This window comes from Indicator indicator, chromosome 4 (assembly GCF_027791375.1).
Source record: "Indicator indicator isolate 239-I01 chromosome 4, UM_Iind_1.1, whole genome shotgun sequence".
Classification (NCBI taxonomy): domain Eukaryota; kingdom Metazoa; phylum Chordata; class Aves; order Piciformes; family Indicatoridae; genus Indicator; species Indicator indicator.
The window spans coordinates 30,436,757-30,463,360 of record NC_072013.1 but is presented as its reverse complement, the minus strand read 5'-3'; the positions used below and the strand labels follow the sequence as shown (position 1 = coordinate 30,463,360).

The window sequence follows — 26,604 nt, the reverse complement described above, 5'->3', positions numbered from 1 at the left end:
AGGTTTCCATGTAGAAAGGTCCCTGTTGTCTTCCCTTTCTTATGGCAACCTGCAAACACCCACGTATATTTTATCTCAAGCAACAGCTTTATTACACCTATTTCTGACAGCTGCTTGTTTTCAGCGCTGGGAATCACCAGAATACTCTCCAACCTTCTGTTTTACTCATCTCTGTTCCCTTCTCTTGGTCTTGATTTCTGCTTTGAGGACAAAAGTTGTGGTGCTTCCAAGAGGAAGGAAGTGGCCCCAAGACATTAGTGGTTCATACTCTCTGGCTAGAAACTCGTTATCCCAGTTCACAGCTGAACAGACATATTATCAGTTTTTCCCACTTGAAATGGGAACCAGCCTGGTCAGGGCCTTGAGCAATCTGGTATAGTAGGAGGTGTCCCCACCTATAGCAGGGAAAGTTGGAATTAGTTGATCTTTAAGGTCCCTTTCAAGCCAAGCCACTCTGTGATTCTATGATAAATGCATGGGTCTCATTTGCAAGAGCACAGCAGTCTTGTGCTAGATGGGAAAAGAGAAGGGCAGGGTGGTAAGTCATAGAATCATAGAATAGAATCATAGAATCAGTCAGGGTTGGAAGGGACCACAAGGATCATCTAGTTCCAACCCCCTGCCATGGGCAGGGACACCTCACACTACATCAGGCTGTCCAGAGCCTCATCCAGCCTGGCCTTAAACACCTCCAGGGATCGGGCCCCAACCACCTCCCTGGACAACCCACTCCAGGCTCTCACCACTCTCATGCTGAAGAACTTCTTCCTCACGTCCAGCCTGAATCTCCCCACTTCCAGCTTTATTCCATTTCCCCCTAGTCCTATCACTACCTGAGATCCTAAAAAGTCCCTCCCCCCAGCTTTCCTGTAGGCCCCCTTCAGATATTGAAAGGCCACATAAGGTCACCTCGGAGCCTTCTCTTCTCCAGACTGAGCAGCCCCAACTCTTTCAGTCTCTCCTCATAGGAGAGGTGCTCAGTCAGCATCATGGGACTCAAGACTCATCAAGTTTTGTATCTCTTGGAAAATCCCATTGTCCAAGGTACTAGTGACAGGCTGCTTCTCACCATACCACCAAGCACAACACACTGTAGAACAAGAGCAGGACTGTTCTGTGAGGCTTGTTGTATCAGCTGGCTTCCAGAGCAGAAGTAGGAACAAGTCAGGTCAAAGAACAAAGCAATATTGAAGAGGGAAAAGGGGCACAGTCTCCAAAACACCTTGGAATAAAGTCTGATGAAAAGAAAAAGCCATCTCTGATGTGAACTGTTCCCTTCTGGGAGCTGCTCTGTCACTACAGCAGCGCAGGTCACACCAAGCTAGCAGAGATGATTGTTGTTGACAGGGATGCAAATGAAAAATTTCTTCCAACAAGGTAAACTGACTAAATATGAGCCTTCCCCAATATTAAGACATAGCAATGAGCAATTTTTAAAAAGAAGTCATTCCACGCAGAGTGCACATCCCTCATGAGGAACAGAAACTTGACTTAGGCACAGATTGATGATGGGAGCTTTATTACTGCTTGGGAGAGAGAAGGGGAACTAGCAAGGGAACATATGGAACTGTATAAATTATTTGGAGCACCCAGGAAGACAGGAAAAATAATCATCTCTATTTCTGAGGCTGCTCATTTCAGTCTGCAGCTGTCTGGAACACAGACCTCATGTGGCCAACACGTTGTGCACCAAAACTCCCATGAACACATACAGGGCAAAGCTGCAGAGGGCAGGACTGCTGCAGGCAGCAGCACTGAGAAGAAAAATTTGCTGGCTCTTCTCCTGCTAGCCTCTCTCACCTGGGTTTTCTATGGTCTCAGTCCCTTCTGTTGGGATGGTGACTTTGTATGTGATTCTTTGCTCCTTTTGCAGGGAGAATTGCAAGTGTGCATGTCTTCCTTCCATCACAAAAAAGGAAATGCCCAAGTGCTCATTTAATTACTCTCATTCAAATCCCTGCTCTGCTAAAGGCTCTCTCATGAAACCAGGGGGCTCACTTTGCCTCTCTTTTTGCTTACCACTGTAAAACATGGATGCTCTTTCCAAGGTAATTAAGAAGATAAATACATTAAAGATTAAAAGGCACTCTGATGTTCCAATAACATGCTGTAAGAGTACTTAAAATAGATCCATTTTGGGTAGCAATTAAAGAACATACCACTAACTTCTGAGTCTCAGCTTTTGCCTTCCTAATGCTGGTTATTTTTGCCCACAAAAGCATTAATCCTATCTTCCTGTAAAAATGACACTTCAAATATTCATCACCTTCCACTACTCTGCCTCTGCTGCTCTGCCTCACCATTATTAACCAGTGGCAGCTGTTTATGGTTTACGGAGCGTAATTTGTGACCACAGAGCTGCCATACAGCTAGAGCTATTTTCCCTGTAAGTAACAACTCAGAGCTGCAAATATTTTCTATCTGTTAAAAAAATAATCACATTCCAAAAGTGTGTTTATTATGCAAGTCATTACCTCAGTGAAAAAGTGGTATGACCTTGCATTACTGCAAGAACTAAGATCCTACACACAAAAATACACAAAACAGACATGGTATATATCTTGGAAACTAAATGTTGAAAATTACATTGTTGCACTTCAAAACACCTTTCTAAACTGCCATTTTACATTTATTTTATCTTTAAGTCCCATCTATAGGGATGGTCCAAACTCCACAGTGTACAATATCTCCATGGCTAGATGGAACTCTATAGTGAATGATGTGGAACAAGGTAATTCAGGTGACTTCTTACAAGCTATAATGTAATCATGTAGCCCTGTATTATGATACTCCATTGCCCTGAACAGGTGGCTATCAACAACACACCAAAGGACAGTTGAAGAAATGCAGACATGGATAAAAATGGGTTTAGGGTAAACAAGAGAACAAAAAGCAGTTTCAAACATACATTAAAGCCACCACCTTTAAGTAAATTCAGATGTAAAATGGAAGTGTGGATGAATGAAGAAAGAGCAAGGTGTGAAAGTGTGCTGCTAGAGAACATACAAAAATTACTTCAAATGAACTCTAAAGTGAGAAAGAAGGAACCATCAATGTGAACATTTTAGTAACCCTTGCAAAGGAGTCCAGATCTTGATGAGTTACCCTGATAAACTCTTCACAAACGCCTGAATGAAACCACCAGCCTCAGGACCCAGAGAAGCAAGAGAAGGACAAACGTAACACCAGGATAAAACACAGAAACTAAGAAGTATGTGTGTATGTAACAAACCAAGCTGTATTATTATTTCTTTTAATAATTAGATCTGGAATAATAATGATTAGAGTGTTCAGATTTCAATTATATTAGCAAGAAATTCTTGAGTTTATCAATATATGAGATGTGCATCCTCTTTGCCCGTAAAACAAGACTTTGAGCCTAACGATGGAGTTCCTTCTGCTAAGGTTTAAGGTTCAAATCAGTCTCTCCTCTACTGCTGTTATCATATTAGTGTTGGCCTACAATAAGCAGCTGGTGGTTTCAGCCAACATCTTAGAGAACCAAAGTCTACCATAACAACCTCTGCTTAGAGAACTGGAGCCACACATTCAAAACATCACAACCCTACATGACTCAAGATTAAAATGTCATTGTCACTCCAAATAGCTCCATATGTTACAAATGCACAAAGCAAAGTACTGCACGCTCCAAAGCAGCAAAATTGAAGGCTTGGTAAATTGCCCTGGAACTCCTGCTGCTACTGTGGATAGCAGAAGCTCTTCATCTTGGGATGAGGAAGATAGCCAAGGCACTATGGCATTAACAAATAGCTTGGGAACCTGGGGACATTTTGGTGCTCTACCACAAAGTTCCCACACCAGTTCAAGCTAAGTTGCTGTGAATCAGCTCAAGGTTTGTAAAATAAGGATTCTCCCAGACACTGGGAAAATTAAGACACCTAAGAAATGGGAGCAGAGCGCACACACAGCATCCACCACCAAAAGAGAAGTGGAGAGGGCCTTGATCTCTGCAGAGGTGTACAAGACCTTTAATATTCATGAGGAAACTGGTCATTTGGTTTGGACCCATCTAAAACAACTGCAGTTCTCCTTGTGATGCATAAACAAACACAAAAGATGAAGATATCGGGGGAAAATTATGTATTTTTATTAATTCCCAGAAAGCCCAAGTTTCCTACCCCTGTGATGCTCTCCAAACAGTTAGTGTTTACCTACCACACACCACCTACATACAGATCAAGAAACAAGCAGATTAAGGTCCAAGTTTTCTCATACACAATGCAGAAAGGTCCCAAAGTACTGCTTTGTCCTCTACTTGTAATCTCTGAAGATATCTGGACAGGACACCAAAAGAGATCCCAAAGCATATTCAGACTTTCCTTCTCCAAAGTTGCAGGCCATCAGAATGGCTTTTAGAGGATCAAATTCTGTTTCATAAAGACATGTAATCTTCTGCTTTAATTTCTGTCTAAATATTGCTGGTTACAGAGTCAGCTGATGAACTGTAAAACTGACAGCCTTGTTACTGGCGCTTATAAATTGTTTTTGCCCAGCTGGAGTTAACGTAGGACCATCTGACTTCCCAGAATTGATATTTTTAATGATTCTGTTTCTCCAGCACTTTCTCATTGACCACCACAAAAAATCCAAATTGTCTTTTGCTCTGCTGAGCTGTTTGCAGATCAAGTTACTCGTTCTTTAGGGATCTGCAGTGTGTCAGCCATCAGACCAAGCAAACTCAGTAATAACCGACTTAAGAATAGCTCAAACACTTCTGGGCTCTTCTGTACCATAGATTGTACATTAAACGTCAAAATTCTGAAGGCCAGAGGACAGATGCATCCCCAGGCAATGGACTTATGTGCTAAGTATTACAAAAATGGAAAATGCCAACTGTAAAAGCTTTGTGCTTAGCTGGTGTACCATTGCCTTTCTTCTGGTCTTCCTTTCCTATGCCACGTCCCAGGTCAAGCAGAATAACACCACCTTCTTAAACCACATTTCACTGACACAAGAGGGGAAATTCTTTACATCTCAGCACTATTTGGTGAAAGAATGGAAGTGCAGAGCTCTACCCTGGGATGCCCAATGACACAAGCTGTGGGCTGAGTCAGGCAGGAGCACAGCACCCCTGACCCAGCTGCATTCAGAACTGCAGCTCCTCCGACCCAGGGGTTGTGTCTGGGGACATCCAGCAGTTATGAACTCATCTTCAAATTAAAGTCAAGTTAATTTTAGCTTCAGAGGAAAAGCACTTAAAGAAAATGGATTTCAAAGAGGCAGCTTTAGATGAAAAGCACTTAGAGAAAAAGAGTTTCAAAGATAAACAGTCCATGCACATGTCCAGCAGATGCCCATCTAAAGCTTTACAAGCCCTTCACAGTGAGTCTGTTCTCTCCAGGCACTCCAGCAGAACAATGTGGGCAGCTCTTCTGGCCTCCTGCCAGATTTGGTGGATTTCTTCTCTTCTTAAGGCTCCACTTTCTGCTGACACTAGCTATACACTTTTGCAGTCCTTCCTGTTCTGCCCATGTGGCTGTTGCAACAGGACCAGGGGTTACGATTTTAAACTAGAAGAGGAGAGATTCAGACTACATAGAAGAAAGGATTTTATGATGAGGGTAGTGAGACATAGGCACAGGTTGACCAGACAGGTGGTAGATGCCCCATCCCTGGAAAAATTCAAATTCAAGTTGGACAGGGATCTGAGCAACCTGATCTACTTGAAAGTGTCCCTGCTTATTGCAGGGGGGTTGGGCTAGATGACCTTTAAAGGTCCCTTCCAAACCAAACCATTCTGTAATGTTATGATTCTATTTCTACAAATTAAATGCTCTTAGAGCACTGTGGGCATCAGCACATTGCAGATGAGGAAGGAAGCAATACTAGAGAGCCAGTAAGGTTGTCTAGACAAAAAAAGACTAAATAGCTCTTTACATACTGTTTACCTGGTGGAATAAGAGGAGTGAGTCACAAGTAGAGAGACTGATTCCACTACATGTCCTCTTTTCTTGACTACAACACCCCTGCATGGAACTTCCACCCAACTCCTAAAGATGAACTCAGCTTAGCCAGAGCCTCATCCTTCCCCTCACTGCTGCTTGCACTGATTGAAACAGCTTAAAAATAAAAAGCATTCCAAACCAATTGAATCTGGTGACACATTACCCAACCAGGCACCTCCAGAGAACACTGAAATTCATGTCTGCCCAGTCCTTCAAGTGCCTGGACTCAGTGCTCTGCAGCTGACCCAACTTCACAGGGAGCTCCTCCAAATTGAATGAGGGTCAATAAAACATAAGTTAAGTGAAAAATCCTACCTTTTTCCACATAGTCAATTTATACCATGTCTGAAATATCTTGAAAGATGGCCTTTCCAAGGTACAGGAACAAGAGAAGGTGACAGAGGATGAAAGCTGCAGGATGGTGCAATATTAAACATCAGAAACTGAACTACACCCATATGTTTAGAAGCAGATGTCTGGAAGAGATGCTGCAAAATGCATCCTCCAGCATGGGTCTGTGCTAGAGCAAGGATCCCTCATAAGAAATGCTATTACACAAGGAGTGTTAAAGCTCCCTATTTTTTTCATAGCCCAGGCCTACTTATTACAGCCTCTCCAGCCAGAGAAGTTTACTGCACACTGGAGACTGCTTTCCCACGTGCCTAATTTACCAACACATCTGACAGGCATCTCCCACCCTGAGCCTCTTCTTCCAGTAGCAAAGGGCTGGAAACACAGCCATGACTCCAGTTCAGACCTGCATCAGCTATGAACACAGCTGTGCCTGAAGAGTTATGCAGAACAATCCCCTCCATAGTCCCAAAGTTCCTGGCAACAGCCTATGTCATATACAGCAGAATTTTCAGCAGTCTCTAGACACCCTTCTACAGAAACTACGCACTGCCAAGCACCCTCTTCTAGGAACAAGACTCCTACTAGAGCCCTCCAGGGACATTGTATCAGCCAAGATGCTTAAGTGAACCAAGATCCTTGAAGAGCTATCAGTGCCATCTTCCTCTGTGCTGCAGATGATGTCTGGTGTGTGGGGACACACCTGGGAGTCTGAAAAATGATGCTTCTCTTGAACACATCACAAAGCACTGGCACCCTGAGCCAGGAATGAATGATTCAGAGACACAGCTCTGGCAAGCCACTCCCTGTGGTACTTAAGATACTGAACCTGGCAAACAGCTTCAGATGATTAATGGAATCATAGAATGCTAGGGTTTGGAAGGGAATCTCCAGAGACTGAGTCCAGCCTCCCAGAAAAGCAGGGCAGGTCATACAGGAATGCATCCAGGCAGGTTTTGAAGATCTCTAGAGAAAGAGACTCACAAATTATTTGCAGGTGGAATACATTAGTTCAGACATTAAACACAGGGCCTATATGTACAGGAGGAATAAACTGTATAAAACTTTATAGAGACTTTGTAGGCTTTTTTTGTCTTGCTTTACACCATCAGCAAAGGGTCCCATGGCTAGACCACACACCTCTTAAAAATGCCAGAAAAGTGTCACTTATAAAAATGCTGCAGAAGTAGCAAATGGATTGAAGAGCAACTACCCAAATAGCCTACTCACTTTGTCCTCACAGGGCATATATCCTTGCACCAACCTATTTCAGGCAAAGGGAATTGAAATTTCAAGAAGTTATGCATCAGTCTACCCTTGGAGCAAGATAATACTAAGCTCTAGGAACACAGGACGAGGTCTGGAGTCTTCAGAGCAGCTCTCCCCAGAATGAAAACTAAGGTCACACTGCCTAAGTTCCATCCTAGTTCAACCAGTTGTCACTGTGGATGGGGTTTCCTCAGAAAAGAACCTGCACTGTCTAGCTTGAGAGTCAGCCTGGGAGACTTCACAGCAGGAGGGACTATCCCATGCAAAATGAAGAGCAGGGGACGTGGTCTCTGTAAGGCTAAAGAAAAAGGCACTTTTTCCTCTTACCCAGACCCTGGTTCTGTTGCTCCCACTCAATGGTATCAGGAACCTGGTAGGACACTCCAGCCAGCTGGGCCACAGGGTTTTCCAGGCCAGCTATGGGCTCCTGGGAAGTCTCGCCTGGAAGCGTGAAACCTGGCAGCTCCGTGTCACCCTCCATACTTTCATCCATCAAATCCATGTCTTTGTCCTCCTCGTCTTCCTCCTCCTCCTCTTCTTCTTCCTCCTCCTCCTCTTCCTCACCCTCTGGCCAGGGAGACACAAAAGCAACATAAGTAAAGATCCCACAAGACAGTAGGTTCACACATCTCTCCAGGTGAGCACCAAGACAGACAGTTGATACTACTTCTCCAAAGGCAGCCCAGCCGAATGAACCTGGGCCTGTTTTCTAGGAGGTAAGGCAACCAAAGGGAAGAGTTCACCACCATTTGAAGTTGCTAAGTAACAATGAGATGTTGTCTTAGGCTGTCAAATGCATTAGCAGGAAATACTGTTCTTTTGCTTCCTAACAGCAGAATGCAGACAAGCAGGTGTACAAATACCTGAGTATATATAACTACAGCACTCTGCTCAACTAATTTCAGCTCAAGTGAGGCCCATCTCCCTGATTTCCAATCTTGGAGGCAGCAATAAGTTGGTTCTATTCTTAACATCTATTAAGCCATTCACAGCTCTGGAGAGGATGCTGCTTTCCAGCCCAGTTAGACTGATACAGCCCTCCTCCAGAAAAAGCATCTTGCTTTGATGTGCGCTGGCAGATGGCTCATGGGTGAGGGAAAAGAGTAGTGATGGTAGTGATCCTCAGCAGGTTTATAACAGTGCTCCTGTCACAATGGATTTACACCAAAGCTATGACCAAGGAAAGATTAACTCAGTACTGGAAAGAAGGCAGCACAGCCAGCACTTCACATGAGAGCACATAAACGTGGCACTGAAGAAATTATAGTCATAGAAAAGTTTGGGTTGGAGGGGACCTTTAAAGAATATCTAGTCCAAACCCCCCTGAAATGACCAGGCTGCTCAGAGTATGACCCTAAATGTTTCCCAGGATGAGGCATCCACCACCTCTCTGGGCAACCTAGGCCAGTGTCTCATTACTCAGTGCAAAAAAAAAAAAAAAAAAAAAAACAAAAAAACAAAAACCACCAAAAAAAACCACCCCAACCAACCAAACAAAAAAAACCTCTTCCCTCTTCCTTCTATCCTGACTCCCTCTTTTAGTTTAAAACCATCACCTTTTGCCCTGTAACAACAGGCCCTGCTAAAACGATTGTTCCCATCTTTCTTCTAGAGCCCTGTTAAGCACTGAAGGTCTCCCCAGAGCCTTCTCTTCTCCAGGCTGAACAAGCCTAACTCTCATCCTTTCCTCACAGGAAAATTCTTTGCAGGGCTATTTCTGTGGCCTCAGCTAGACGTGCTCCAACAGGGCCATCAATCTAATCTTATCCCAAAGCTGATGGAACTGTCAACATATATAGAGAGAAATATTTAAGCCATATTTCATTGCTGGAATCTAAAATGGCAACACAAGAATGACTGTATTGGATCATATCAAAGACCCTTTCTGCTCTCATCCTATTTCTGACCACAACTAGCCACAGATGCTGAAGAACGGCTAGAACACGACACACAGAGCCAGCCTTCCCACAGTCTCTCTTTCCATCTTTTAGTTCTTAAAGACCCAAAGACTTCCTGATCCAGAATTTGTATGTGAGTTATCTAAAAGCAACAAATGGAGCCACCCATATGAAAAGACAGCACCAGGAATAACGACATGTTCTGAATTTCTGATGGTTAGTTTTTCAGAGTTGAAAACTACAACACAGTATGTATGCACTTTCTGTAATTCACATGAAGCTCTGCTCAGCCCTGTACAAAAATCTCTCCCCTGATGTACACAGACTGTGAGCACCTGTCACCCTGCATCTGACCAACTAGTTTAACCAGGGGCCTAAGACCACGTTAAAAATTAATGATCCAGCCAAACCAACATTTGTCATTTAGGTATCCCTTTATCTCTGTTGGAGTTGTACCACACACAGGTTAGATGTTGCAATACGATGGAGCAGCTGGAACAGGACACCTCATATCACACCCGCTGTAAGTAAAGCAGGTGATGCTTCACTCTTCTCCTTTCAGCTGTGGGATGCAATGGCACTCCAGCACAATCTTTCCACTGTAACACCTGGGAAACAAACTGGGGAACTTGAGGGAAACTATTTAGTTGGTGGTTATCTGCCTTAAATTAACTGGGAAGAGCTAGCCTCCTTCCTTTGGCCTCTACGTCACAGATAGGAACACCTAGAGAAATCAGTGCACATTATAAAGCCACAGTGATCACTGTGCTGTTACACTGCATCTCCTTCCATTCCAATTCAGGAATTTGCTTTCAAACCTTGCATGTTTTTCCCAGCTCACCAGATGAGACACTCCCACTTACCACCTCTCAAATTCTAGTCCTGCATTTCCTCCAAACAAGTTGCTGTTTGAATTTAGCTGCATCACCCTGCTACAGCCTGGCTTTAGGTACCTGGAAAGGAGTGATCACTCCTGCAGAAAATGATACCTCACAGAGCATCTAACAGAGCTTACAGGGATGCAGTTAGTCCTTTACGTTCCCATTACATTTTATGGGCAGTTTCTGTCTTATAATTGTGCTCGTCATCTCAAATCAACATAAGAATTTTCCCTATCAAACTGCATGTTTTCATACAAAATGCACAGCTTCTGTTAATTGAGAATGGCACCTGGAGAGTGCTTGCAGGAAACCTGCAAAGACAAGTTAGTGCAGGCTTTTGCCTGTATTGCCTCTACTGAGAGCAACACAGATATAAACGTTTCCAGACTTTAATAGCAAAGATACTAAACAGCTAAGCACGCAGGAGAAAAGGAACGTGAACAGATATTTTCCCTACATGGAAAGGGTGAAAAAACAGCCAAGATTAAACAGGGATCAGATTTTTATCTCTGAAAAACTAGTTTGAGACAAGGTCTTTAGAAGCTTCTTATGATTTTAGCAAACCAAATCCAAGACACCTGCCAGGATCTAGTTTTGCAACAGCAGATAGCTATCTCTGCATCTCCCAAGTCTAGCAGGCAGCCAAGCTGAACACCCAAATTCAAAGTGCCAAGGCTACTTATCACATCTGATTATCACCAAGGTACATCAATCACCACATTTTTCTGCTGTGGCTGCATGAATAACGTGGTCCTTGCAGCACAACCACTACAAAGAGAAATGAAAGGGCTCTTAGCTTGTTTCATCCTCCTCTCCAGCAAGTTGCTACTTCTGAAAAGAGCTTTGTAACCCCCCCATCCCAACAGCTTGCCTTGCTGCAAGGTACAGTGCAGAGCACCACTTGGTGGTCACAAGGAGGAATCTACATTTTGAAAAAATTCACAGACTTCACAGATGTTGGATTTCGGAAGCAAATGTGCAACAGGAGCCCAACAGCTCCTGGGCAGGCTGTGCAAACAGAGATGTGAATCTATCCAAATCAGGCATTCACCTGGAACCCAGCTGTAGGAACACTTTCGAAGATCTGACAGTGGTCAAAAGAGCCCCTTGCTCACTGAAGCAGACATCAGCACCCACAGCAGTTTCTGCTGTGAACCATCCTTTTTCTATAGATCTTCATACTTTACACATAAGCAGATCCTGTTACTATGTCTGCATGCACCATGGATGGAGCAAGGAGGGATGGTATCCTGTCTGCTCTCCTGGGGACACCAGGAGATTTCAGCACTGAAACAGCTGCAGTCCAAGCAAGTGCTCATATTTTTTTACTGCATTAGGGTAACACAAGAGTATTCTAAGCACAGTTAAAGCCTAAACAGTGAAGAAATCCAAAATCTGCCACTCTGATAGACAAAATAAGCACTGTCCTCTCTCAAGCTAGCTCTGCTTTGCCTTCACTGAAACAGGAAAGCCAACAGCTAGCTCCCTGCTGTGACAACCATATAACCTAAGAAAAAATGCAAGCAGCAGGAAGCCCCAGGAAAATGAGATTCTTAGTTCACCTATCAAAGATTTTAGTTTTGAATGACTTGACAGCCTTGTAACAGGCATGAAAACTTGCAGGTTTGGAGAAGCTGTACGAGAGCACCAAAAAAACAATTCTGAGACAAAATAACAAATTTTTAATGTAATTTAGGGAGGTTCACAGCTTTATTAATAGTCATCAGAAAGAGCAATGGTTGGGTTTTGTCATAGGACTCTGTATTGATCCATTAGCAACACTGGTGATAGCCATAGATTTGTCATTTTGGGGTAACAAAAGCTCCCTAAGTTTGCTTAAAAGAAAAGGTTTTCCACTACAAAACTGTATATATGCATAACGACTTTGGTGGCTTTGAAGAGAGAAATAAGCTCAGCTCACCTCTCCTTCATGAGGCATTTCCCTGACCCAGCAAGAATACACAAACAGCAGTGTCTGAAGCAGCTGGACAACAGCCAGCACCTTGCAGATAAAAGCTTCAGCCCATGATGACAGCCAGGCCCTCACAAATCAACTGCAACAAGAGACCTTAGCTCCTTCAGACTGTCCCGTGATGCAGAGAAGAGGAACACAGGCCCAGCTTTTTCTCCTGAAAACTCAAAGCACCAATTGCTCCTCACAGATGGCTTCAGTCATGTTTCACACAGCTGTAGAACTCTGCACCCCTGAATCCACAGAATCACAGAATTGCATTGCAATGGTTGAAGGCAAGAAGTCAGAATCTAGAGAACATCTTGTGAGGAGCTAGGGTTGTTTAGTCTGGAGAAAAGAAGGCTGAGGGGAGACTTTACTGCTCTCCAAAATTACCTGAAAGGAGAGTGTAGTGAGGTGGGTGTTGGTCTCTTCCAAGTAACAAGTGATAGAACAAGTATAACTCAGGTTACACCATAGGAGGTTTACGGTGGGTATTAGGAGAAAAATCCTTCCCTGAAAGAGCAGTCAGGCATTGGAACAGGCTGCCCTGGGAAGTGGTGGAGTCACCATCCCCAGAGGTCTTAAAAAAAAAAATGTGTGGACATGGCACTTCAGGACATGGGGTCAGGGTAGTGTTGGGCTGACAGGTGGACTTCATGATCTTAGAGGTATTTTCCAATCTTAATGATTGTATGGTATGTTAGAGCGGGGCCTCTGGCATTTTTTGTTGCTTTGATCTCTGCACCAGCCCCACAGACACCAAACTAGCCCTCTAAGAGGTACTGTTACGCTGCCTCTCAAGGCAAGGGTTTGGTCAAAGCCATCCTCTTCTTTTCATATACAGGTCTTGCCCTGCAGCAGAGCAAGGGGATGCGTGTTAAATTACAGACTTCAAAAGGCTGGACAGAGTGAGCAACAGGAGCAGTCAGGTATTAACTTATGTTCCAACTACAACCATTCTGCAGTATGAAATCAGGAATGATGTGAAGTAAGTCCCACCCTCACCCAGAGCTACTGCACCAGGGTGAGAACAACAACATTCATCTGACAGATGGGCTATGCATCTAACTTCTCTTCCTCATTGAATGTAGTGGAGCCATTCACAGAGGAACAGGAGAGCAGGGGCAGAGTGAAGTGTCTCACCCAGCATGCACCCCCTAGCTTATCTCTACATCCATACAGCAGCACTGGGTCTCAGTCACCCATGCCTGTATAGTGTCAAGGGAGCCATGGAACAAATAAGAATACAATTGGGAAGCGAGCTCTAGACCTACCTCCTCCTGCCAGAACTGGAGGAAGAGGCATTGAGAAGCCTGGCTAATGCTTTCTTCCAGCAAGGAACAGTTTCTGCTTCGTTTTTACAATCACAGCTGACTGTCAAGGCAGGAAGGCCTTCCTAGGACAACTCTTATTATTAATCTGCTGCTTCCACATGATCAGTGATAACTTCACCATCCAACATCTCCAAAACACTGCCAAGAACAATCACTCGTGACAGCCTGGAAGGAGATGGCTGGTAGGAACGTAGATGGGCTCTTACCATACAGACAGCTTTATGGGCCAAGTACTATACCATGGCGTGTTGAGATACCCAAGGAAGCCATGGATTCAGAAGCTATGCAAAATCATCATGGTAAAACCTCCACACTGATGAGATCAGCTAAACCCAACCATGCTCACTGCAAAGCTCTCCAGGGTATTTGCAGAACTTGCTGTATGAACATAGTCTTAAATGATTTGCTCTGGAAGGGAAGCCAAATCCAGCCTGGCCTTTTATGGGAAGTATCAGCACCTGGTGTACTGCAGAGCCAAGAAAAAGGACTACACAACACAAGGTAACTTAACCATGTAAGTTTCAAGAGAAGAGAAAATTACATCTCCAAAGCTTTTTTACAATAGAAGAAAATCCTTGCTACATCTAAAAGAGGGAGAATGGGAACATATCCCTGGTAGCTGAGTTGAGCTGCTGTTTGAGCTGCAGAAAGCCTTCAGCCTTTGCTTACTAAAGCCCAAGCACTGCAGAAGCCACTTCCCAGCAAAGGGCTCTTCAACATTGCAAAGACAATACAAGGAGAGATTTGGATTCTGATCCTATCCTACTTCTCCCCACTAAATCTGAGGGGATTCACACTTGCTTTTTCAGTCCTGGCTCATCACTTGTTACAGAGGATCTGACACACTGAAGAGCTTTGTGTGGGGGAGAAAAACAGATATTCCAGTAGGGACCACAGATTTGCTTCTGAATTAAGATCAGAAATAATCATTCTTAAGAGCTGCATGTCCAGTAGTATTCACCACAAAATTGCTTTCACACTGAGTCAAGCTAGAGAGAGTTGGTTGAGCATCACAAGCCTATTTTAAATAGAAGGGAAAATAAAACAAACAAAAAACCCACACAAAAACCAACCAAAAAACCCACAAAACAGAATGGTGCAGAATATACAGCATTGACTTTAAAGTCTCATTCCTAGTGTGCTGCAGAACTGCTCTTCTAACCTGAGATAGGCACATGAACGAATCAGTGTAAAAATCAAGACAAGAAATACGATCGAGTAAAGGCATTTAAATCAGTTCAGATTTATGTACCATGACCTGCAAGAGAACAGGGCAGATGAAAGTAAATACAGAACTTACTCCTCCCAACAAAATTATTTTGTATGGAAAAGAGCTGGGGGCATTGTTACTTTTTTCCAGTCACAAAAAAATAAGCCCCAGAGACATCAGTTTCATTTTCTCTTGCAAAAAGCTGTTTGAAGTGTCTCTTAAAAGTATCCAGTTCAACAACACTGCCCAAGAAAGAAATGACCAGCGGCCGAGGAAGTAAGAAAACATTTGATTCAAGCTTCATTTTCTAGACAAACCCAGCATGGATCCATCACAGATGGCACAGATTAGGAGGTGGATCTGTTCTGGGTAGCAGGCTCCATGGTACTAAGGTTTTAGTTCAGGTCCTGTCAGGAGCCAGAACAGATGATGACTGCAAGCCCACTCAGCTCACTTCTAGTCACAGCTTCTTCTTTACAAGTCCTTGATCATCCTCCTGCAGCCTTCACTGTTTTTTGTCAAGATAGTGTTCCTCTCCAGGTTAATTTCATTAAGAAATTCAGAATGACACTGCTTGTCCTTGCACCTGTCCAGCCTGAAGTGTTGATATCAGCCAGGAAGAAGCACTATGAGATCTCCTTACCACTTAAAGATGCTCATTATTAAAAATAATTTAAAAGACCCTATAGCACTTCCCAGAAGACAAAGAAAGCAGCCAGTGCTCTAGTCACTGCATCCTGTGTCAGACTGACAGGAGGTACAGCATCCCACCTGCACAGGGCAAAAAGCAAAAATGAAAGAGCTAAACCAATCTGCTGGGGGATTCGTCCCAGTCCCAATGCCCAGAGCTTCCCAGAGCAGCCCAGTGAGGCACACTACTCCCATATGCTGGGCAACCCCAGCCACCAGCAGCTCTAGAGGACAATGTTCCTTGCAGAGCCTTCAGCAGAAACTGCCACATAGGAAAGTGGATTCAGACAAGCAGCTAACACCTCAAGGGTGAACTACTTAAATCCCTAGAGCAAAATAAAAACTCATTAAAAACTTTCACCTGCGCACTCCCATTCCCTTTTAATAGCAACTCCATTTCAAGAGAAACCAAGATTTCTCTTGGTTTTAAGTTTGAGGATAAGCATGGGAAAGCTATGATATTAAAGTGATATTTAAGTGAAATCTAATTTTGAGGGACAAATGAGAAATTGGATACAGTTAAAAATTCATGCATAACTTAGTCTGACCTACCCTGGCTGCTGTTCTGGCTAAGAAATGTCATCTAACCTGCTGAAGGCAGAACAGTGCCAGAATATCACAAAGAACAAGATTTAATGAAGCTTTATTCTCATTTCAAAAAACAGAACAGCTGCACAGCTCACCCAGAGCAGCTGGACAAGCAAGCAACACTTCTCAGACACCTAGGAAAGACAATGCAATGATGCTTTAAACCACTCCCAGATATTCTTGTAGGAGCTGCTGGTGGGAGACCATAAAACACAGCAGATATGGTATTTGAGTGGGAAAGCTCAGGAGTGCATCACCAGGCACAGCCAGCCACTGGAGAGTAATTTGAGTTAAGAGCTGCTACCATTTCCACAGCAGAGCAGCCAGACCACCTTTTGTCCCACTTCATAAGCAAGCATGGACAAGGCTGAGCTCAGCACACTGGCTGCATACAGCAGGAGTTTCCTCATCATTGGTGATACTTTAATTAGCCTAGCACCCTCTTAGCTGTTCACTCACAAGCTCCTAACTCATGATCACCTTCCCCCCTCCTCAACTCTCAGATGGATTTCATAAACCAAAACAAAACACCACCAGATTCAGCAGCAACAGAGATGTTGTCTGGTCAAACATTTTCAGGAATAGGAAAAAAAGCTTGGTCTTGATGCACAATTCTGTCACACATTCTTTTTACAATTTTCTGCTACAAAGGAGGAGAACCAGAGATGAACTACCACCTACTGTGAAGAACATGAAGGTCAACCTGCACCAGAGGGAAAGCAGTTCCCATTTCAGTGGTAGCAATAAACTGGAAGGAAGACAAAAGTGTTTACCAGGAACATTTAATAATCCATTCATTTTGCATGTGCTTTAAATCTTCTGTTCCTTGCCAATTTAGTCAATATCCAAAGAGCTGGTGAGAAATTACAGTATCAGGCTAGTTAACCACATTGGGCTAAGTGCCTGTCATCTTTACACCCCTGCAACCTCATTTAAATTTTTAATGGAGTTTTAGAGATTTAATTTAATCCATACAGCCAGGGTCTAAACAGCAATCCCAGTCGGAGCCTTGATTTCCAGCAAAAATACTCCTCACATCTAAAAAAAGGCAGTTCCTTGTACTGTGACACAGCTCAGAAGAAAAATGTAATAAGTTGAAAGGTCTTTTATAAAATTATGTAAATGGCTACAAGTCCTGAAATATTTTGAGGGAAAAAAAAAAAGGCAGCCACTGCCTTCATTTCTAAAGTCTGACATGTAGCTTAGATGACTGTACAAGAGCAAGAAGCAGGCAAATGGACAGAGAATGGGGAACACGGAATTATTGAGGCTGGATTAGATCTGAGATCATCAAGTCCAACTTATGAATTCACACCACCAGCATGACTTCTTCCCACTGAAATTAAGATAGTTTCCTCAGAAGGGTAAACCTGAGTGTGCAGGTCAGCAAAGAATGGGTTTCAACAGTTCCTGTTAAACACCAGTAAGTAGTAAAATATCATTAAAAACATTAGGTCAGAGAGCTTAAAGCTTCATACTGGCACTGTTCCGGAACAGCCTTTAACACAGTAGACAGAGCAAAGGCAGTGAAGCCCACAGCCAAGGTTCAGAAGGGAGGTGCCTCATGTCTGCAAAAACTGGATCTGATGATCCCAAGGATGGTGCCAGCTGTGTTTCAGCATCACTGATGGGTTTCTCTGCAGCCAAACACTGCATTAGATGGGGACACCAGCTTACCAGGGTAAGCACTGGAAATAGCACTGTACTGGCCCAGGCAGATGTCTGATACTGTTTTTCCAACCCCTGGATGACTCCTCCACCCTGATAACTATCATTCTGCCAGCTGCATGTTGAGAGCCAGCCTGATTAATCAGAAACACTTCACATTCAAGAGCTGCTATATGGCTAAGGTCTCCCTCTAGAGCAGCTGAGTTTAAGCTACCCATTTTCAGAGCTATTGAGTGTTCCTGACACCAAATAACAGGTAGATCAGCTCCTGCTTTTACAAAAGTAATATGAACCCTCCACATCCAGCAGCCCATGTGACAGCTCACCCCCAGCAACAGCTTGAAGCAAGCCAAATGAATGAACATGAACCAGCCTTAGGACTTACACAGCTGGAGTAGTTTCAGATTTTGGAGGGCATAAAGGGTTCACACATGAAAAACAAAAGGATATGCACAAACACTAATGTATAACATTTTAGTTCTCTTCAAAACATCTAATGGGAGAGTAGCAACAGCCAGATTATTCATTCATCCTTCCATATAAGAAATAACCACAGGTAAACAGTCTCTAAATCACAAGGTAATGCTGAAATGGGTCCAGCTGGAGCTTACTGGGGTGCAGGAATGGGTAGCTTTGAGCTTAAACTGTTTTCTTGATGAGCTTGGATGCAGCAAGGACAGCATGTGGGAGTCTAACATCTGAAGGGCTTCTATGGACTTACGTTGAAATGGGTACACCAAGAGGCAGCCACTACTGATGCAAGTGGGCAGCCTTGGAAGACAATACTGACATCAGCCCTGCACATCAAGGAAAACTGTAGCATGATGTGATGAACATTGAGACATCTTCCTATTCTCCATCTCATGTGTTTGCTCCACAGTTACCACCTCCAGACTTTTCATGTGAATTTTTGCCATCCAGGCAGAGAAACCCAAAACCTTGAGTCTGCATTAACAGATACAGACCCACTCTAACCAACAGCCACAGGCAACAGTGTTGTAAGCTGTTTACACTGAACTGCCTCGTGATGCAGCTGTGATGGATCAGGCAACACTCTTGGCAGCAAGCTAGTCCTGTACTAACCACTGGTTTAGGGTTATCTTGTAAGGATGATATGACCTTCAAGATTGTCATAAGGAGGTGCATCAACTGGCACCCTGCTTCACCTCAGCGCATCCCTGAATCACATCCTGTATGGAACAGCAACAGCAGCTGCTTACAGGAGAGCCAAGAGGAGCCAGGTGCTGTTTGCTATGTCCACCAGGTTTCAGCTAAACACTGCAAGGGTCTCAGAGAAGAGGGAATGTGACAGACTGCCTGACACTTTGAAAAGTTACACCTGCCAAATATTGCCACGCTTAAGGACAGCTGCCACCTCTAGCCCATACCTACCATGGCAAATATGCCAGCAAAAGAATCTAGTCCAAAAAGAACATGGTTTCTTTTAAAAGAGACTTCTCAGAAGGCATTGGGAAGCTTCCACAGCAGTCCCAAGTGGGCAAGCTGAGCTGAACTAAACTATCTCTCTTCGGATCCTAGAAGCCCTGAAGAGAAAGCTGCAGTGTTTTAACTTGTTAGAGACAAAATCTGGGCACAGGAACAAAATACATGAAGTAAGTCTCCCCAACAAGTAAGTTTCATCCTCTGCTGGGTCCTGTCCCCATATCCTATAATCCTTTTATAGGATTTCTCTGGCTGGGAAGGGCAAGTAGAACCAGTATCACCAGAGTCAAGGTAAGAGGATATTTGTTACCCAGCTAATCTCTCCAGAGTCTGCTACAGAGGATAAGCTCATTTAGGAGACACATTCAAAGCACATGTTTGCCTGTGCAATTTGATTTTTAAGAGTTCTGCATCCTAGTGAGATAGGTGAATATACTGATGCAATTAACTGCAGGCAGCTTGGCACAGATGGCCCCCAAGAAACAGAGCTAGCTGAACAGCAGGGGTTTATATTTAATGATGAGCCAGGCCCTCCGTGAGGCAAGTCAGCAAGGCCTCACTGAAGGCAACGGAGACCAGCCAAACTCACTCAGCTCCTTACGCTTCTTTTACTGGTGAGCAAAGGGCAAGATCCTTCATCAGGCACTCCAGCATATGCCTGCAACAGTGGTGTATGACCTTGTATCTCCTACAAGCTTGAGCACCCTGGAAAGGAGCTCAGTGTAGCTTTAAAGGAAAGTATATATAAGCATATCCAACATCTAGATGCTGAGACTAAGCACTAGGAGCTACAGTTTTGGGGGAACAGAAACCAAGCTTCCCAAATGCCAGTTCACCATGTAGTACCTCCTAACTGCCAGTACAAAGAAAAGATATGAGAACATCACAGCTCAAAAGCTTTTGAGTTTAAATAGAGCAGTAGCAACCCCAGACAGAAACCCTGTCCCCAAGTAGTACTTGTCCCATTTTACAAAACGTGGATTGGTGATCCCCAACATCAGGAAAAAGTCTGGCTCACTGCACTAAGGTCTAGGTGGATCAGAAGAAATTCAGTCCACAAAAGCTGTGCCAGTTGTCAAACACACAGCACACTGGACAACACCATGTCCCTTGGACAACAGGCACCAAGAGAGCCAAGAAACCCACAGCCTTCTAGTTGAGTCATCCGCATTTGGGATAACTAAGCTTAGCTAAAGCCCACATTTGCCCTTAGAGGAGTTCAGAGAAGAGAAAACAGCCCTGTGGTTCTGAAAGAGACTTCAGTAGGAACCCAAGAAAGTTGCAGCAGTCCTATATCAGAGCAGAAAGGATTTTTTTTTTTCAAATGCCTATGCAGAAAGTCATTAAACAGTGAAACCAAGGCTCAGCTGAAACAGAAATCCCTCTTATCTTCCTGTGCAGGAAACCAGACCTCTAAAGGAGATCCCAGAGGGCTCAGAAATATTTAGCCTCCTGAATAACACTGCTCTTGCTAAGTAAAGACCTTATTTCCCAGCTTGAAAGATTAGGCTTCCCCACACATAACATGCCCTTCTTCCCCTGCTGCCACTCTCCCATCACCAGCACCATATCCTTGCGTTGTCAGATACATGCAAGATTCATCCCAGCAAGGGCTGAGGGCTGTAGCTGGGGACCCACAGAGCTCATGGCAGGCTTCAAAGCAAGCAGCAAGCCTGACTGTAGGCAGGAGCTGCAGCACCTCACACACAGTGGGAAAGGCTCCCAGCTTCTGCCACCCTCTAAAAACTTAACAGGAATGAGAGTTACTGCTTCATGCAGAGATAAGATGCTGATTAGCTGTTGTCTATGGCACCCCACCTCTAAGCAGAGGAGAAATACCATCTGGCATGCCACCCTTGGAGGGCTGCCAACCTTTGCAGTAAAACACAAATGCAAGAGAAGGTCAAGATGAAGAAAGGGAAGCAAAAGAGGCAGAAAGATTAATCCCTGCCAGGTGGTGTCAGCCCAGACACTGGAGGTACAAAACTGGATGGATCAGCAAGCATAGCAGAGTTTAAGTAGGAGAAAGAACAAGAAGCAACAGTGAAACAGTTCTTTGCAAAAAAATCATGGATCAGCTGAAGAGATAAATCTGAGCTGAACACAAACTCCAGAGTAGGATCTATGTCAGTTAAACATCTCCAGTTGGGTGTCTGCATCACTGAGTTGCAAATGTCTGAAGACAATCAGGGAGCAGAGACTCCAAGACTGGCAGTGGGCAAAAGCATTAAAAGAGCAGCCCAGGGGTTGAGGCAGGACTGAAGAAGCCAGCAATAGGACAGCAGCTTTGCAGGTAGCTTTGAGTTGGAAGACCATCTCAAAGGGGATGCCTCTCCCAGCAGTGTTGCATACTGAGTGTAAATAAGGCTTCACTTGTTCTGGCAAGGTTTCAGCCAGCTGGACACTGGAGGTAGCTATCCTCCTGCATTACACGTGGTGAGGATTTCAGCAGTATGGTAGCAAGGGCTCTCCAGCTGCCTAAACATGCTCCCATCACTGCTACCTGGTAGAGACACACTGCAACAGATGCACACACCAGCAGCTACAGGTGCCCAGCACCAGACTCTACTGCAACAGCAATACTACTGCTGCTCCCTCTCCAAGAAGGAAACCCTTATCCCTTCTACCACAGCCACTTGAACTTCAGACATCCTCCACAACACTGTTCACTGCTTGCTTCCTGGAAGGGGACAGGGTCTTCAACAACTTTATTAGGAACAATATATGCACACAACTGTGTATCAAACAGACAAACTGGGGACTTGGTGTCAAGGCAAGCATGCCACTCCACAGGAAGCTGCCTGCCTCTTAGCCTTGGGATCAGTAGTACCTTCTGACTCCAGGCGGTCCAGCCCATAGGTAACAGCTGTACTGATCTTCCTCACAGACGGCAGAGCTGTCCTTCTGACAGAGGATGCCATTGATGCTGGAGTTACCAGGACCATAGTTCTGCCGGATGGTTCCTCTGTCTGTCCAAACTGAGTAGCAGACAACTCACCAGGAGCCAGAACAGCCTTCTCACTGGTGACCAGGACCACATCTGTGAGATCTACAGAAGACAAAGCAGCAGCAGTATGACACAATATTAAAAACCTCACCATTTAAGAAGGAACTTAATGAAAACTTCACTCAGGCTGAAAGAAATTATTAAACTCTTGCCTCTTTCAAAGATGTGCAAACAACTCTGCTGTAACAAAAACTTCTCCTCCAGGACAACCAGCACAGGAGGTTCCCCTTAATGAGAACTCATCTAGGTTTTACTTTCATTGCTTTGAGGACTGGTAGTCACCACCCCACAGCAAGATCAGAGCACTGAGACACTGGTTGAGATTCAAACCAAGTGACAGATCCAATTTTAGAGTGCAAAGAACAAAATTAGTTGAATTTATAATTAAATCCCAGAAGCAAATTAATTAGTGGAAACTGCTGGAAGAGCCTTCTCTCCTCTACAAAAAGAGCTTAATTTAAGACATAAAAGAAAACAGCTCTTTGCATTGTGATGCCCTGCAAGATACAAATTACCAGAAAAGCTGCCCAGCAGCAGTTTCATTACAGTTGTACCTTACTAAGTACAACAGAAATACACTCCAGCTCAAAGTCAGCTTTGTGCTGAGGGAATCCTTGCTGCACTCCCATCAAGGAGGCAGGCTCCTACACATACATACCAAGGTGACATCAACCAGAAGACAGCAGCTAGATGAACACAACTGCCTAAAGCATTTCTGTGTGAGCTACATCGACCTGATAAGAACTCACTTTTCCTCAAAGTAAGTGAATCAGTGCAGGCTTCAACATTCTTGCAAGAGGGTGTTACTTCCTCACCACTGCTCCCTTGTTAGTCTGAAACACCTTCATCCTTTGGAATGATTAACAGTAATCTGTGACTGCCTTTGGCTGCAGAAGTAAAAGCTTCCCCTCCATAAATAACTAGTTTATATGTTTAAGACTGAAAGTTGCTAGCAAGGATGGGTGTGGGGAGTTACATTTGGTTTGGGGTGATCTTTTTTGATCTCTACTCCACTGTTACACAGGACAAAAAACATGCTGACATATTTCAACATGGTGAGTCTGGTAGCATAGGCAGAAATGGGCTACAGCAAGCCAGCAGAAGGCTAGAAAACACTTCAAATCAGATGCTGTGTTGAAAATTCAGTGTTCAAGCACTGACACTGATTTCAGATGTATCATCTCCTCTTGAGGGGAAATGAACCTGCAGTCCTCAAAGCCGTACCCTACCTTCGATATCCGGAGTGTTTGCCAGTGATGAAGTACCAGCTGCCACCAGCACCTGGGTGGCACTGGGAGCAGTTGGCATCTGTGTGTCCTCCCCACTGTTTTCCTGTGGAAGACTTGCAGCTCCTGTTCCCTGGGTAGCACCAGGATCCAGTGTCACAACTGATAGAGCAGCATCAGCCTCCTGGGCAACTGTTATCCCCTCCTGAGTAACACCTGAGTAACAGCAAGCACACACATCAGTACCAACTCAGATCAGCTGACTGCAACAGAACAGAGGTCTGAAGGAATATAACTTCATGCACCACTATTTCCAGAGCCACAGCACAGGGAGCATGTCCAGCCATCATGAGGGTAGTGCTTTGTAAAGACCAGTGTGAGAAGAATGGAAGCTGCAAAATCAGTTCTCATTTTCTTAATTGCCCCTTAGGGACACATGGACCCATGGGGAGCAACACCATGGGAGTACAGCACTGCAGGCTTCTGGTGTAAAACACCATCTGAGGCACATGAGGCTGACAAAGTGACCAACTCTCATGACTATGAGACTTCAGCCTTGCAGAAGGGTTTATTTTTCTTGCACAAGTCTATTGACAATGTTGTTTCCCCAACATCTGGGAAACAGAAAGGGAACACACTGACAAGCCAAGTGCTTATAAATTAATTTAGGAATTAATCAGTCAATTTTCAGCAGCAGCATGCAAATAACTTCCCTTCTTTCACAGCTACAGCTCAATCTTTTGGATGTAGTGAGGGAAAGTTGTCCTTTCGCCTCTGTAGCCTAAGAGCAATTAAAACAAAGTCCTAAATCCCAGCTTACATTACTCAGCCTAGGAATGTGTCATCACCCAACACCTGATCAGACTTCTTTTTCAGCATTCCCTCTATTTTAAACAGAGTAGAAAGTCTTTAGGCTGAAGGTGCCATCTCTGCGGGCAAGTACAATCCAGGGTGACACCATCAGCTGTCTAGGAGTAAGCTATCTGCCTGCTGGCATTACAGAGCTGGCACAAACTCCGGGCAATCACAGCCTGGCTGCATCTTCACACTAGGTTGGGAAGGCAACAGCAGGAATTTTTGTTAAAGGACAGAACAGAACTCTAGACAAGATCTTTTGATCCAAGCACCCTTGTAAAGTCATGGAAGTATCTGTAACTCACAGGTTAAAAGTACAGCACACATATTCCTTGATTTAGGATACATTTACAGCTTTAATAGATTGCAAAGAGGAGGTGGCTGCCCTTCAACTCCACTCTGTTCCCACAGCCTTTCAGTCTCAGCTTTTGTTTATTACAACCACCTCCTCAGCCTGAGGAGCCAAGGAGGCAGTTCAACCCAGTTCACAGGACATTACCACCCAACAGACCATGCATACTTGTCCACAGGGAGATCACATCCAGGAACAACCAAAGCTCAGCAGTAGTTTATGGATGTGAATGACCTGTGCTGTTACCCCTCCAACAGTCCACAGCCCTTCCTGGGTGGGAAAAGGTCTCCAGTCTCTATTGCAGGTATCAAGATCACACCTTTATCTCCCCAAAAATAAGCACAGATTCCCAGGGACATCCCTCCTACAGTCCACACTTAAGTTTCTACTGGAAAGTTTTACCTTTCCATGAGCTTTCTGGAGTAGGAGAGAGATCAGAGTCTGTATCTGTCACCACAGCAGCTTCTGGTTGCGATGGCAGGATGCTTTTCCCCTCTGCTGTGACTGTGTTTATGTTTTTCAGTGAGTTGAGATCAGCTGTGTCTGTACCTGTCACATTCACAGTGTGGAGAACATCACTGTTGCCTCTGAAAGCTGCTGGTAACTTCTCCCCTTGCACTGGTACTGTGCAGTTGGTCTCCCTGGCAAGCTCGGGAGTTGGAGGGGACGCTGGGGATGGCAGCAGTCTTGTTGCATCCTCTTCCTCTCCAATGTTTCCCTGTGAGGTCTGGGGTGGTTCTGTTGCCTCCAGGTTCTTTGTCACCTCCTCATGAGATGTGCTTCCCCCTTGACTTATGTCCCCCATTTTTGTGTCATCCCAGTCAGGTGGCACAGTGTCCACAGCATGGATGGTGACAGTGTCAGTTGTGACAGGCAGCTCTCCTTGCCTGATACTTGTCCCCATTTCCAAAGAGTGAGAGGCCTCAGTCACTGTGGTTAGATGTTTCACAGCAACAGATGCTTGCACAGCCAGGGACTTCAGAGGGCTCCCTGTATGAGCTCCAGGCATTCCCACCTCAGAGGTCATGCCATGATGCTGGGGAGCTGGGATGACAAGGTGCTCACCTGCTGTTTCCCAGCTGGGAATGCTGGGGTACAGTTTGGGCTGGGGGGCAGCTGAGGGATGCGAGTTACTTTCCAACTCCACAGCTGTCCCAGAAAGGGGCTTTGCCAAGAGGCCAGCAGAGCTGTGCTCTACTTCAACACCACCCTCCACAACAGTCTCACTAACAGGGCCACCAACAGACGTCTCCTGGACAGGATTCAGCGTGGTAACAGCTGTGGTCAGCATAGCCTTGAATGCACCATCCTCATCCAGCTCTGACTTCATGGGACCCAACTCCTCCTCATCAACAGCTGCCATTGCAATAGGAGAGGTGTGAGCTCCCAGGCCCTGGCTACCTGGGATAGCATTGCTTGGGCTTACAGGTGTTTCTCCTGCTATGAAAGCTTCATTTGAGGGTGTTTCAGATGGCTTTGCTGACACACCACGTGGCTCTTCAGAAACAGTCTGCTCAGAGGGACCAAGGCTATTTTTCAAGTTCAGCATACTTGTTGTTTCATCTTCTAACCCATTCCCTGTCCAGGGTCCATATTGAACCTTTGTCGTATCTTCCTCCTCCAGTGGCCGAGATGCAAGGCATGGTGGACTGGAGGATAAGAACAGGATGCTGCAGGTGACCACACAGATGTTAAATTCTATTGATCTCCTCATAGCTGAGAGGAGATGTGCCCAGAAGTCTGCAAGTCTGACAGGTCCAGAGTGCAAGGTACAAGACCTAGGAAGGGAAAAAGGAACCAAGATTACACATACCCATAACAACTTATTGACTCGGCCTTAAATAACTGGCTGGTAAATTCTAAGCATGCTAGCCTATGGCCAGTTCTGAATAGACTCCTCCTGCATATTGCA

At 44.6% G+C, this 26,604-nt stretch overlaps 1 protein-coding gene across 1 annotated transcript in view; it reads right to left on the bottom strand.

Annotated features, from left to right (window-relative positions):
* The window catches only part of ARMH4 (armadillo like helical domain containing 4), a 58,994-nt gene extending 32,588 nt beyond the window's left edge, over positions 1 to 26,406 (bottom strand). The window contains exons 1-4 of the mRNA XM_054400810.1: positions 25,095 to 26,406; positions 23,489 to 23,701; positions 22,083 to 22,301; positions 7,914 to 8,153 (exon numbers count right to left, since the gene is read on the bottom strand). Coding sequence (XP_054256785.1) covers positions 7,914 to 8,153; positions 22,083 to 22,301; positions 23,489 to 23,701; positions 25,095 to 26,406 — 1,984 coding nt within the window. The remainder of the gene's footprint in view (positions 1 to 7,913; positions 8,154 to 22,082; positions 22,302 to 23,488; positions 23,702 to 25,094) is intronic.
* Positions 26,407 to 26,604: the final 198 nt, after the last annotated feature.